General features: G+C 42.5%; 1 protein-coding gene across 2 annotated transcripts in view; it reads left to right on the forward strand.

Moving 5' to 3' along the window:
• The window catches only part of ugl (ureidoglycolate lyase), a 35,519-nt gene extending 28,813 nt beyond the window's left edge, over nt 1–6,706 (forward strand). For both annotated transcript variants that reach the window (XM_062045362.1, XM_062045363.1), the window contains exons 15-17: nt 32–99; nt 6,121–6,242; nt 6,515–6,706. In XM_062045362.1, the coding sequence (XP_061901346.1) occupies nt 32–99; nt 6,121–6,242; nt 6,515–6,665 (341 nt within the window). In that variant the 3' untranslated portion in view covers nt 6,666–6,706. The remainder of the gene's footprint in view (nt 1–31; nt 100–6,120; nt 6,243–6,514) is intronic.
• Nucleotides 6,707–13,059: the final 6,353 nt, after the last annotated feature.

Below are 13,059 nucleotides of genomic sequence, written 5' to 3' on the forward strand. Positions count from 1 at the left end.
ACAAGTACATAAATCATGTCTTGTTTTCTAGGAAAAGGACATTTTTACTACAAAGGCCAGGTAGAAGATTCCGCCACAGCAGAAATTTCTCGATCGCAGGTACGGTGACAGAAGAAATGCACCTTTTTGTAAAATATTAAACATGTAACATATATTCATATATTCAATTCAAAAGTTTGTATTTGTTCTATGAATTACAATATTCACTGAGAATAAATACAAGTGATTAATGAGAATAATCACTGAGAATAAAATAAACTGATGAATGAGAATCTTTACACAGTCATAGCAGGAGAAAGGTGAGAGAGAATGAGAAAAAGTATATAATTACCTGTTGGAACGGTGAGGAAAGTAAAACAAACACTTAGGGCAGTGGTTCTTAACCTTGTTGGAGGTACCGAACACCGCCAGTTTCATATGCACATTCACCGAACCCTTCTTTAGTGAAAAATTGTATGTTTTTTTTTAAAAATTCAAGACAAAGTTATATGTTTTTTTTACTAGTGCACAAAATGAACCGTGCATGAACATCACCTTGTTCAAAGAACAAAACCAACACAGTGTATGAACTCACAACAAATTACACACTTGCAAATCAGATGGAAAATCAGAGGGAACATTGTTTAAGGGTATACATAATATTTAGACTTAGACTTCCTTTTTAATGTCATTCAAATGTTAACTTTACAGTATAGATACGCCGACAGGGAGAAGTTTTTATTTACACGATTGATTGATTGATTTATTGAATGAAACTTTTATTAGTAGATTGCACAGTACAGTACATATTCCGTACAATTGACCACTAAATGGTAACACCCGAATACGTTTTTCAACTTGTTTAATTAAGTTGGGGTCCACGTTAATCAATTCATGAGTCTGGTGTGTCTTGACCGCTGCGGCGGAGGCTCTGCCGAACCCCTGAGGCCGACTCACCGAACCCCTAGGGTTCGATCGAACCCAGGTTAAGAACCACTGACTTAGGGCCTTATTTATTAAAGGTTTGCGTGTGCTAAAACACGTGCAAACCTGATAGCACACGCAAAGCTGATCTACTAAATGTGTGCAAAGTGGATTGCGTCTTAAGTGAGCAGAATAAGCTATGCAATCCACTTTGTGTCTCCGCCTTAATTATTATGCAAAATATTTGCTGATCATCAAAACGCCCACAATACTGGGAGGAGAAGATGCAAGTATAATTATTTAGCACGTGCGATGTGATTCATCAACACACATCACTGGTTTGCAAGCACTATTTGGCGTTTTATTTAACACATGTCAGAAGGACGTGCCAAACTGACAGTTCCACACACAGCTGCAGGATCAGTGCATGTGCTGCAAAGAGAGACGATGTCCGATGTCCATTTCTGTGTCAACATTTTGGACGGTTAGGAATAAAAATATTAGATGTATCGTCTATTCAGACATTTCATTTTATAATTTAATTGCAACTGGATTATTTATGGGGCGTAGGGAAATGAATTCAGTTGATGACCTACTCAGTGGCCTAGTGGTTAGAGTGTCCGCCCTGAGATCGGTAGGTTGTGAGTTCAAACCCCGGCCGAGTCATACCAAAGACTATAAAAATGGGACCCATTACCTCCCTGCTTGGCACTCAGCATCAAGGGTTGGAATTGGGGGTTAAATCACCAAAAATGATTCCCGGGCGCGGCACCGCTGCTGCCCACTGCTCCCCTCACCTCCCAGGGGGTGAACAAGGGGATGGGTCAAATGCAGAGGACAAATTTCACCATACCTAGTGTGTGTGTACTTTAACTTTAACTTTATGTATTCTGGTGTCTGCTGGCTTTTATTTTTAACGTCATTGATTTTTTTAAATGTAGGAAATATATCACCATATATAATTGCAAAATTAAAATACATCTTTTATTGTGCATTTTCCTGCATTTGAGTCTTTACATCCACAGCTTCTTGCACAGAATTTGAAAGTAAAAGAAAACTGTCAGATGGTGTCAGTGTTCATTAATTTGTCTAGATTGCGATTGAGAAAAGGTGTTACAGATTATAGATGTGTGCTGCTGGTTCAACACATCACACACAGGTAGGAGCGTGATAACATGAATGTGAAGAAAATAATTATCTGTCTCCGTAGTAAAAGCCCCGTATGCACGCAAAATCCTCATTTAAATAAGGCGGTCTGCACCACTTTTCAATTGCACACACAGTGTTAGTAGATCACACGCAATACACCCACTCAAAGTACACGCTTTTTTATTTTTTGCATACGCTGTCGAGTGCGTGGTATTTTTATCTTTTTACTGTTACTTGTTACTGTTACTTGTTACTAAATGACAATCTTTGTTAAAGACCAGAGAAGTAATATTTCATTTTTGTTTTTGTTTTAATATTGCACAATTTTCTAACAAATCTAATTTGTTGTGTTGTGTAACTGTAAATAGTTTGTAAATGTTTGCAACAAAAAACAAATGCTTAAATACCAATCTGTTCCATGTTGGTTGGTTGGTTGGTTGGTTGGTTGACCTTATTAATAGAGCCAAATAAATTGTTAGCATTTATTATACCTTTATGTGTAAGTTAGACATTGTAAAATGTATTTTGGTAATAAATCAATCTGAGAAGTTATGAGTGGGGATGTTCTTTTAAGGGAGTTGGTTCTTCTGACTTGGCTGTCGAAAAAGAAACATAATTCCTATCACTACTTATGGCAACAATACATATTATAACCTGGGTGACCTGCCAGCCCCCCAGTCACCCAACAAACAGAAAAGAGGGAACCAGGAAGAAAGTGCACCATCAAGTGGCCTAGAGCAAGTGATGTGAAGACATGGCAGAAACTGGACTCAGACCTCAGTCTACTGCTGGAGCACTCGCTACGTGGTAAAGTGGACAAGAAACTCAACCTTCTTGGGGACATCCTGTACGAGGAGTGCAAAGCTAGATTCGGTAGCCTCACCAAGAAGCAGCACAATCTCCCCCCAAGGAAGAGCAGGAGGGAGGCCGAGATTGACGCCTTGGTGCAAGATCGGCGCCAGCTTCGCAGGAGATGGAGGAAAGCATCGGCAGAGGAGAAAGAAGGCCTGAAGGTGTTATGGGACGAGGTGAGACAGAAGCTGGGAAGCATGCGAAGAGCAGAACGTATTCGCAGACGCAGAAAAAGAAAGGAGAAAGAAAGAGCTAGCTTCATGAGGAATCCCTTCGGGCACGCCCGTCAGCTTCTGGAGGAGAAAAGAAGCGGGAAACTGGAAGCCACCAAGGAGGAGCTTGAGCAGTACATCAGGGGCCAATACAGCGACTCGAAGAGGAACGATCCGTTAGGTTTACCAGGATACGTCCCTCCTCCACCTCCCCCAACCACGCAGTTTGACAGCTTCCCTCCTCGGCTGAGCGAGGTAAGGGCAGTCGTCAAGAAAGCGAGGTCAGCATCAGCTCCTGGGCCTAACGGAATCCCCTACAAGCTATTCAAGAACTGCCCCCAAGTGCTGAAATGCTTGTGGAAGCTAATGAGCACAGCATGGAAGAATCTACTCATTCCGTCGGAGTGGCAGAGAGCTGTGGCGGTGTTTATTCCGAAGGAACAGGAGTCCCATAACATCAGTCAATTCAGGAGCATTGCCCTGTTGAATGTCGAGGGAAAGATCTTCTTTGCAGTCATGGCCAAGAGAATAACGTCTTACCTCACAGGGAATGGCTATATTGACACCAGCTGCCAGAAAGCAGGAGTACCAGGTTTTCCAGGATGCGTGGAGCATTCTTCAATGATTTGGGCACAGATCCAGAGGGCCAAGCAGGAGAAGAGCGACCTCCACGTGGTGTGGCTTGACCTTGCAAATGCTTATGGTTCTGTCCCTCACAAACTCATCCAGTTTGCATTGGAGTTCTTCCACGTCCCTGTTTCCATCATCAACCTGGTAACCAGCTACTTCAGGGACTTCCAGATGTGTTTCAGCCTCCAGGATTTTACGACAGGATGGCAGCGTCTGGAAGTAGGCATCGCCATGGGGTGTTCCATCTCCCCAGTCCTCTTTGTCGCAGCTTTTGAAATCATCCTCCGCGGAGCCCGCCAGACTGTAGGAGGAATGAGGCTGCAGACGGGGCAGAGGCTTCCACCGCTCCGAAGCTACATGGACGATGTCACTGTGGTCCTGCAAACAGCCCCATGCACGAGAAGGTGCCTGAAGAGGCTCGATGAGCTAGTGACATGGGCACGGATGAAGATAAAACCCTCCAAGTCACGAAGCCTCTCCTTGCGCAAAGGCACCAGGAACGACAAAACCATCTTTGTTGCGGGAGGTGAGCAAATCCCGCTACTGGTCAACCAGTCCATCCAAAGCCTGGGGAGGCAGTACAATGCGGACCTGTCAGACAAGCACGCAGGCAAGGCAGCACAGAAACAACTCTCAGAAGGCCTAGCGAGTATCAACAAGAGCCAGCTCCCCGGAAAGTACAAGTTGTGGTGCTACAACTTCACACGGTACCAAAGGGTTATGTGGCCACTGAAGATGTGCGAGATTCCATCCTCAACAGCCAACGGGTTGGACAGACTAGCCAACTCCTACATCCGAAAGTGGCTGGGCCTACCGCGTTGCTTCTCCGACACTGGCTTATTTGGGGCAACTTCGCTGCATCTGCCGATCCAGTCCGTCACCCTGGGCTATAAGCAGGAGAAGGCCAGATTGGTTCTTGAGCTGGAAGAATCCTCAGATCCTACAGTGAGGAATGCACGTGTACCCACCCGAACAGGCCGGAAGTGGCAAGCAGGGCCAGAAGTCGCCAAGGCCATTGGCAGGCTCCAACACCAGGAAATAGTTGGCAGGGTGCAAGTAGGGAGAGCGGGGCTTGGCTGGGGAGATTCTCCACGCCTCTGGTCCAAGGCCACAAAGAGGGAACGCAGAGCCATGGTTGTGGAGGAGGTCTCAAGGGCGAACCAGGAGCAATATACCATCAAGGCCGTGTCTCAAGGTCGCCAAGGAAGATGGACCACTTGGGAAGGTACCATCAGTAGACCCATCAGCTGGGCCGACCTATAGAAGATGCCACAAGCCAGGCTCAGCTTCCTTCTTAGGGCAACCTATGACACCTTGCCATGCCCTAGAGACCTCCACCAGTGGTTCGGCCAGGAGGAGAGCTGTCACCTGTGTGGTGCTCCCAACGCCAGCCTGCAGCACTTGCTATCAGGCTGCAAGATCGCGCTGACACAAGGTCGCTACAGATGGCGGCATGACCAAGTCCTGATGAAACTGGCCGAAGTCCTGGAGAGCAGTAGACAGGAGGCCAACAGCCAGCCCATGGCCAAGAAACTTCTTGTCATGTTGGTGAGACCAGGGGAAGGCAAAGGAGACACCAGCCAACGAGGCACCCGCAGTGTCCTCTCTCTTGCAAGGGACTGGAGTATGAGGGCTGATATCGGCAAACAGCTCCAGTTCCCCCGTGAGATCACCACCACTTCACTCCGCCCAGACATCGTGCTGTGGTCTGCTGTTACCAAGTCTGCCATGCTGATCGAGCTCACCATCCCCTGGGAGGAGGGAATCCAGGCAGCCTACAAGCGCAAAGCAGCCAAATATGCAGATCTGGCTGCTGAGTGCAGAGAGGCAGGCTGGTCCACTACCATCTACCCTGTGGAAGTAGGCTGTCGGGGCTTCGTCGGTACATCAACTTTAAGGCTGCTCCGAGATGTGGGAACGACTGGGGCTAAGCTCCAAAGGGAAATCAAGGCCCTTGCTGAGGAAGCAGAAAAAGGAAGCTTCTGGTTGTGGCTGAGGAGGAGGGATAAGTACTGGGGGTCGAGGCAATAAGATGGGTCAGCTGCAGGGGGTGGCAGGGAGACGTCCCTGCCACAGCTCCGCCACCAGGAGGCGTTCCGGGGTTAAAGAGAGCGAAACTCCAATGAGCGGTGGTCCCCGGCTGATGACCCTGCAGCTGACCCAAGGCGCTGTAGGAGGCGCGTCAGGCATACTTGCCCAGCAGAAACAATACCATATCTGTACAAACAATCTAAGGAGTAATACTTACTGTAATATTGGAACTTGAATGTGAAAGCTAATCACTATCATCAATAATAATTGAAATTGTTATGTCTTCTCGTCTCTTGACCTGTGCCACGGATAATTTGTATGTATATCTATGTGCTTATCACAGGTGTGGCAGTGGATCCGTCATCAGGCTTCACTTGAGGATGAGGAGAAGCTGGTGAGTCGACAGCTGGTGTCTGAGCTGACCACAGAGGTGCTGATGGAGTTCTGGCCAACCTGCTCTGTTCGGTATTTCATCAACTCTCTGTACTACAATCTCACACAAAAGTCTTCAAATGTTTTGCTAGTTTACTTTTACAAGATGTTAATATTTCATATCAATACTATCATCTCAAGGCAACATTTTACAATGAAGCACTTGGCCTTTCCTCATACACTGAAAGCAGAGAAAGTGAACTCTCATTTAAAGTCTGTACAAACATAATTATTGTTGTTATTAACTGACTTACAGGGTTTGTTCATCTACAACAATATTTTGATTTTGTGTTGTCATGTTTAAGGGAGAGACAGAAGTTCCAGACAGCTGCAGACATGTTCTTGGAAGTTGTTCTACGAAGAGATTTCCCCGAATTCATCACCTCCTTCTTGAACCAGGACCACACATTTCTCAGCTCCCAGAACACCCAACACATCAAACATGCCAAGTTATGATATTATACTAAAATTCAAAACAATAAACATTACCATCTCTACTTTTTAGACATATTGTGTGTGCGTGTGTTTGTGTGAGTGTGTGTGTGCGTGTGCGTGCGCACGCTTGTGTGTGTGTACTGGACGTAAAGCTCTTTTATATAATAAAACACAGGTAATTACAAAAAATAATAATACGACAATCAAGATCAATCAAAAGTCATTAATCCGATAAAATTAGAACAGAGGAGTTGGTATTGTTTTTTTTTTAGTTTATTTTTCAAATGTAGTTTTGTAATAACAGTGGCCCAAATTTACGAGGATTAAGAAATACTTTATTTAAGCAAAAATGATCCAAAAAGCGGAAAATGGATGGATGGATGGATTTGTAGTATGATTTAAATGAATAACAATAAATAATGATTTAGAGTTAAAAGATTTTCTTCCAACATCATGGTCAAAATTATACATTTATTATTTCACACACCCTGACCTTAGCTTTAAGTTTTTCCCCAATCGGACTCTTTTTGTATCTATCAGCAGCATTCTGACATAATTTTCTCTGAATATTTGACCAGTCTGCTAGATGAATTCTGGCATTGATTTTACAAACAGTCAATAGTTTGTGTGCTGCGGCATTCAATTGATCACAACTGGACTGTTTGGTTTGTGTTAGAAGACGTTTCGCCTCTCATTCAAGTAAGCTTCATCGGTTCATGCTCCTAGACTTTGGATTGATCAGATCTAGTCTTGGACTTAGTTTGGTCAGATCTAGTCTAGCGGCTAGTGCCAAAACCCCAAATATTTACACTCCAAAACCAGAGGGGTGTGCCTGGCCAAGGATGGTTTTGCCCTATTGTAGTGAGAAAAACAACTGTTTTGATGCAAACGAGCAATCCTACTGTCAAAGCCAACAACCGTCGTTGAAGTGTAATTTACCCCTCGTTAGCATTGAGGTATTGAAGGCAGAACGATCGCAGTGGATCGACTACTAACAGTCCAAAATAGTCGGAATCACCCACATTAGAATTCCATTCGGTTGTAAACAAATGGCACAAATGGTATTCTGGTTACAGAAGCTTACCGAATGTTTATCATGATATGTTCAATGTGGTCTTGTGAAATGTGTTAATAGTGAGACATTTAAATAGCCTAAATACCATCCATCCATCCATTTTCTACCGCTTGTCCCTTTTTGGGGTCGCGGGGGGTGCTGGAGCCTAAATACAAAAAAGTTAAATGTTCAAAGATTTGTTGTTTGTTTTTTATACTAATATAAAATAAAACACACCATAATAGCTGACATTAACAAATTCAGAAATTGGGACAGTTTTACACTGACTTTTATGCCATAACATTACCTGTGATTGTTGCATGGAGAAAGGGTGTTTAGCACACTCAAACTAGTTAAGAACTATGTCAGAAACACAACAAGCCAAGAGAGGCTAAATAGCCTTGCGAGACTTACAATCAAAAGTCAGCTAAGCCGACAATTGGACTTTTATGACTTTATCAGCAAATTTGCCAACAAAAAGGCCCTGCGTTGTCCCACCACTCTGGTCGCTTTGGTGTAGAACACATTAAAGCCTTCTACAGAAAGCTAGGAGTATCCAACGACGATTTCAAATTAGAAATGGTCACAGCTGATGAGGTGTTTAAAAAATTGAGCGCACTCCACCCTAACAAGGCCACCGGTCTTGATAATATTCCCTCCAGATTCCTCAGGGACTCTGCCTCCATCATTGCCCCGATCATCACGCACATAATAAACCTATCAATTACACAAGGCCAAGTACCAAAAGATTTTAAGATAGCAAGAGTAACTCCCCTCTTTAAAAAAAGAAGCAAATTGGAACCTGGCAACTACCGACCTGTTTCTATTCTCAGTTCCATTTCGAAAGTAATGGAGAAAATAGTTTATGAACAGGTCGATAGTTACCTTGCCACTAATAAACTCATGTACAAATTCCAATCCGGCTTCAGAACTAACCACTCCACTGACACATGCCTTCTCTATCTGACCGACCACATCAAACATGAGGTGGACGCGGGCAAATACTGCAGCATGGTCATGCTGGACCTTCAGAAGGCCTTTGACACCGTTAACCACGCTATACTGTTGGATAAGCTCAGAGCAATCGGATTTAACAAAACCTCATGGAGCTGGATGCAATCTTACTTGGAAGGGAGGGAGCAGGTGGTAGAGGTGAACGGCACCGTGCCCCCCCCCCCCCCCCCTCTCGGTGAGCTGTGGAGTCCCCCAAGGCAGTATATTGGGACCTTTACTTACTGTTCCTAATATACATAAACGACATGTCATCGGCATGCGACTGTGAATTGTTTTTGTTTGTGGATGACTCTGCCCTGCTGGTATCTGGCAAGGACAAGTCACAGGTGGAGAAAATCCTCAGTGCTGAGCTCTGTAGAACTTGCACCTGGCTCGCTGACAACAAGCTATCCATACACTTGTGTAAAACAGAATACATCCTGTTTGGGTCCCACATCAACCTTAAGAAAGTCAATGACTTCACCATAAAAGTGGGTGACATTGTTATCACCAGGAAAGATGAGGTCACCTACCTAGGTTCCATTGTAGAGGCTAACCTTTCCTGTGATAAAATGGCAACCAAGGTAATCAAAAAGGTTAACCAACGAACGAGATTTCTCTACAGAATCTCCTCTCTGGTCAACAAAAGCACCTTGAGGATTCTGGCGGGAACTCTCATTCAACCCTTTTTCGATTACGCATGCACCTCCTGGTACCCCAGCACCTCCAAAACCCTCAAATCTAAACTCCAAACATCTCAGAACAAGCTAGTCAGGTTACTTCTAGACCTCCACCCCAGATCCCACCTCACTCCTACCCACTTCTCTAAAGTGGGCTGGCTCAAGGTGGAGGACAGAGTTAAACAACTTGCACTGAGCCTAGTCTATAAAATCCGCTACACCTCCCTGATACCGAAGTACATGTCAAACTACTTCCTTAACGTAAATGACCGCCATAACCACAACACCAGGGGGAGCTCCACTAACCACGTTAAAACCAGATTCCGAACTAACAAAGGTCTTAACTCATTCTCTTTCTATGCCACATCAATGTGGAATGCGCTCCCAACAGGTATAAAAGAAAGGGCATCTCTATCCTCCTTCAAAACCGCAACAAAAGTTCACCTCCAGGCAGCTACAACTCTAAACTAACACCCTCCCCGGATTGCTAATAATCAAATGTAAACAATCAAATGCAGATACTTTTTCTTATGCCTTCTGATCTCTCTCTCTCTCTCTCTCTCTCTCTTTTTTTTTTTTCTCTCTCTCTCTCTTTTTCTCTCTCTCTCTCTCTCTCTATGTCCACTACTTGATGTCCATATCCTACCCCCCCCCCCACCCCTCCACACCCCTGATTGTAAATAATGTAAATAATTCAATGTGATTATCTTGTGTGATGACTTTATTATGATGATAGTATATATGATAGTAAATATCTGTATCAAGAATCAATTTAAGTGGACCCCGACTTAAACAAGTTGAAAAACTTATTCGGGTGTTACCATTTAGTGGTCAATTGTACGGAATATGTACTTCACTGTGCAACCTACTAATAAAAGTCTCAATCAATCAATCAATTATGAAGACACTTACAGTGAACAACAAGCCAATTTAAACTTTAATTGAGATTAGATGAGACTCTTTGTTTTTTATATTTGTTTTAACAATGTATTACTACATGTTTATACATTTGACATGCTTTGTTTATTTGCACACTTAAGGTAAATGTTACATATTTACCTGTGACTATCTTGAGCAAGAACAATTGGTTTTTTTCCATGTCAGTGCTTGATTAATAAATACAATAAAATGCTGTCACGCTTGCAGGGCCGCATGTAAACGGTAGTTGTTGTGATTTCGAGATTGAAATAGAATGCACGAATGCAGCTTCCCAGTAAAATAATATTTAAAACACTAGTAGTCAAACTCTTAACAAAACACTCTCGTGCAGGGATGTGCACGTAAAACAGAACATTAGTGCAGTAAGGAGTGCACAAAAAGACTATACGGAAACTCAAAACAAGACACTAACTAAACTAAAACAGGAAAATAAACCAAAATAAGAGTGCTAGACCGGTACTAAATCATCAAACACAGGAACATGCCAACAAACTCAAAATAAGGCATGGCCTCTCTCTCTCTCTCTCTCTCTCTCTCTCTCTCTCTCTCTCTCTCTCTCTCTCTCTTTCTCTCTCTCTCTCTTTCCTCTCTCTCTCTCGCTCTTTCTCAATTCAATTTCAATCCAATTTCAATTTAAAGGGGCTTTATTGACATGGGAAACATATGTTTACATTGCCAAGGCCAGCATTAGAACACAATCAAAACAATTAAAATGTATCAAACTTAAACACCTATCGAAATTAAAACTATGCAAAATTAAAATATAGGTATACTATAATAAAGAAATCTGTGGACAGAGTCGTGTCACATTGCACCTTAAAAAAAGTGTTAACACTAATTAAAATAAAATAATAATAGTGTGTCTGCCTCACAATACGAAGGTCCTGGGTTCGAGCCTGTGCCTGTGATCTTTCTGTGTGGAGTTTGCATGTTCTCCCCGTGACTGCGTGGGTTCCCTCCGGGTACTCCGGCTTCCTCTCACCTCCAAAAAGACATGCACCTGGGGATAGGTTGATTGGCAACACTAAATTGGCCCTACAGTGTGAACGTGAGTGTGAATGTTGTCGATCTGTGTTGGCCCTGCGATGAGGTGCTTCCGCCCGAATGCAGCTGAGATAGGCTCCAGCACACCCCACGACCCCAAAAAGGGACAAGCGGTAGAAAATGGATGGATTTACAATATCTCTCTCTCTCTCTCTCTCTCTCTCTCTCTCTCTCTCTCAGGCACACTTCCAGGAGAGTCAGCACAGAGATGGTATTTATAGAGTATATTTTGTTATTTTGGACTCTTTACTTATTACCTTTTTCTTAAACAGTTGTGTGTAGTAGAACGGAGTAAGGAAATTAGGTGCCATTCTTTATAATGTTACGTTGATTTATATTGTCGTAAGTAGCTAATAAAAACATATTTATTCGCGTTACCATGAATTGATTAACGTGGACCCCGACTTCAACAAGTTGAAAAACTTATTCGGGTGTTACCATTTAGTGGTAAATTGTACGGAATATGTACTGTACTGTGCAATCTACTAATAAAAGTTTCAATCAATCAAAGCGTACAACCTTTGTCCTGGGGTATCACAATAATAATAAATTAAGTAGAGGCAAATTCATTAACTTATTTTACCATGACGTTTCACGTAGATTGTATCAGTATTCCTGTATTTCAGGGATGTCCAAAATGCGGCCCGGGGGCCATTTGCGGCCCGCATGTCATTTTTTAACGGCCCATTTTAAAATACGATTAAAAAAATTTAAAACATAAAAAGTGGTATGAAAGACCAAACAGGTGAAATGTAACAAGAAAATGTTGCAATGTTTACTCTAATAACACAAAGCTGCCATGCAGGCTGTTTCTTTCTTTAAAAAATAATAATGAATCAAAATCAATGTTGTTATGAATTATTGACCTATCCAAGGCTCCAGTTACGTCACATTAAATATTGCACTTTGAGATATTTTTTGGGGAAAATGTTGCATATTTTGTGTTTGCCATATAAAAAATTGAGCTGTTTTTTTTTTTTTTTTTAAGAAGGGCCTAAAACGAACAAACAAAAAACATAAACAAAAATACAACTTATAATTGACGGATAGAACTGAAGTTGATCTCGAGATTATTGTGTTAAAAGTAAACAGTAAAAAAAAATGTATAATTTCTTTTTTAACACTTTAATGAGTAGGACCCTTTTGGTTCCCCAATAATTTTTGTGTGATTTGTTTTTAAGTATCATCGCTCAAAAAATAATAATGAATTAAAATCAATGGTGTTATGAGTTATTTACCTTTTTAAGGCTCCAATTATTACTCAAATATTCCACTTAAAAATGTTATTGGGTGAAAATATTGCATATTTTGTGTTTTTTCCATTAAAAACCAGGGTTTTCTTTGACAAAAAGAGCATACGACTTAAATCTTTAAAAACGTTATATCGACAGATAGACCTAATGTTGATCTATGGATTTAAAACTTGAATAATAATACAAATAATAATACTGAATAATGACACATTTTTAATATTTTTTTGAACAAAACCCTTTGGGGTCCCTGGGATCAAGCCTGAGTGGAGGCCTAAATGTATATTTTTTATACACATATTGCATACTTGCCAACCCTCCCGTTTTTAGCGGGAGAATCCCGATATTCAGCGCCTCTCCCGACAACCTCCCGACAGAGATTTTCTCCCGACAAACTTCCGGTATTCAGCCGGAGCTGGAGGCCACGCCCCCCCCAAAAAAAGTCTGCCGCAGCT

Source organism: Entelurus aequoreus, linkage group LG04 (genome assembly GCF_033978785.1).
Source record: "Entelurus aequoreus isolate RoL-2023_Sb linkage group LG04, RoL_Eaeq_v1.1, whole genome shotgun sequence".
Taxonomy (NCBI): domain Eukaryota; kingdom Metazoa; phylum Chordata; class Actinopteri; order Syngnathiformes; family Syngnathidae; genus Entelurus; species Entelurus aequoreus.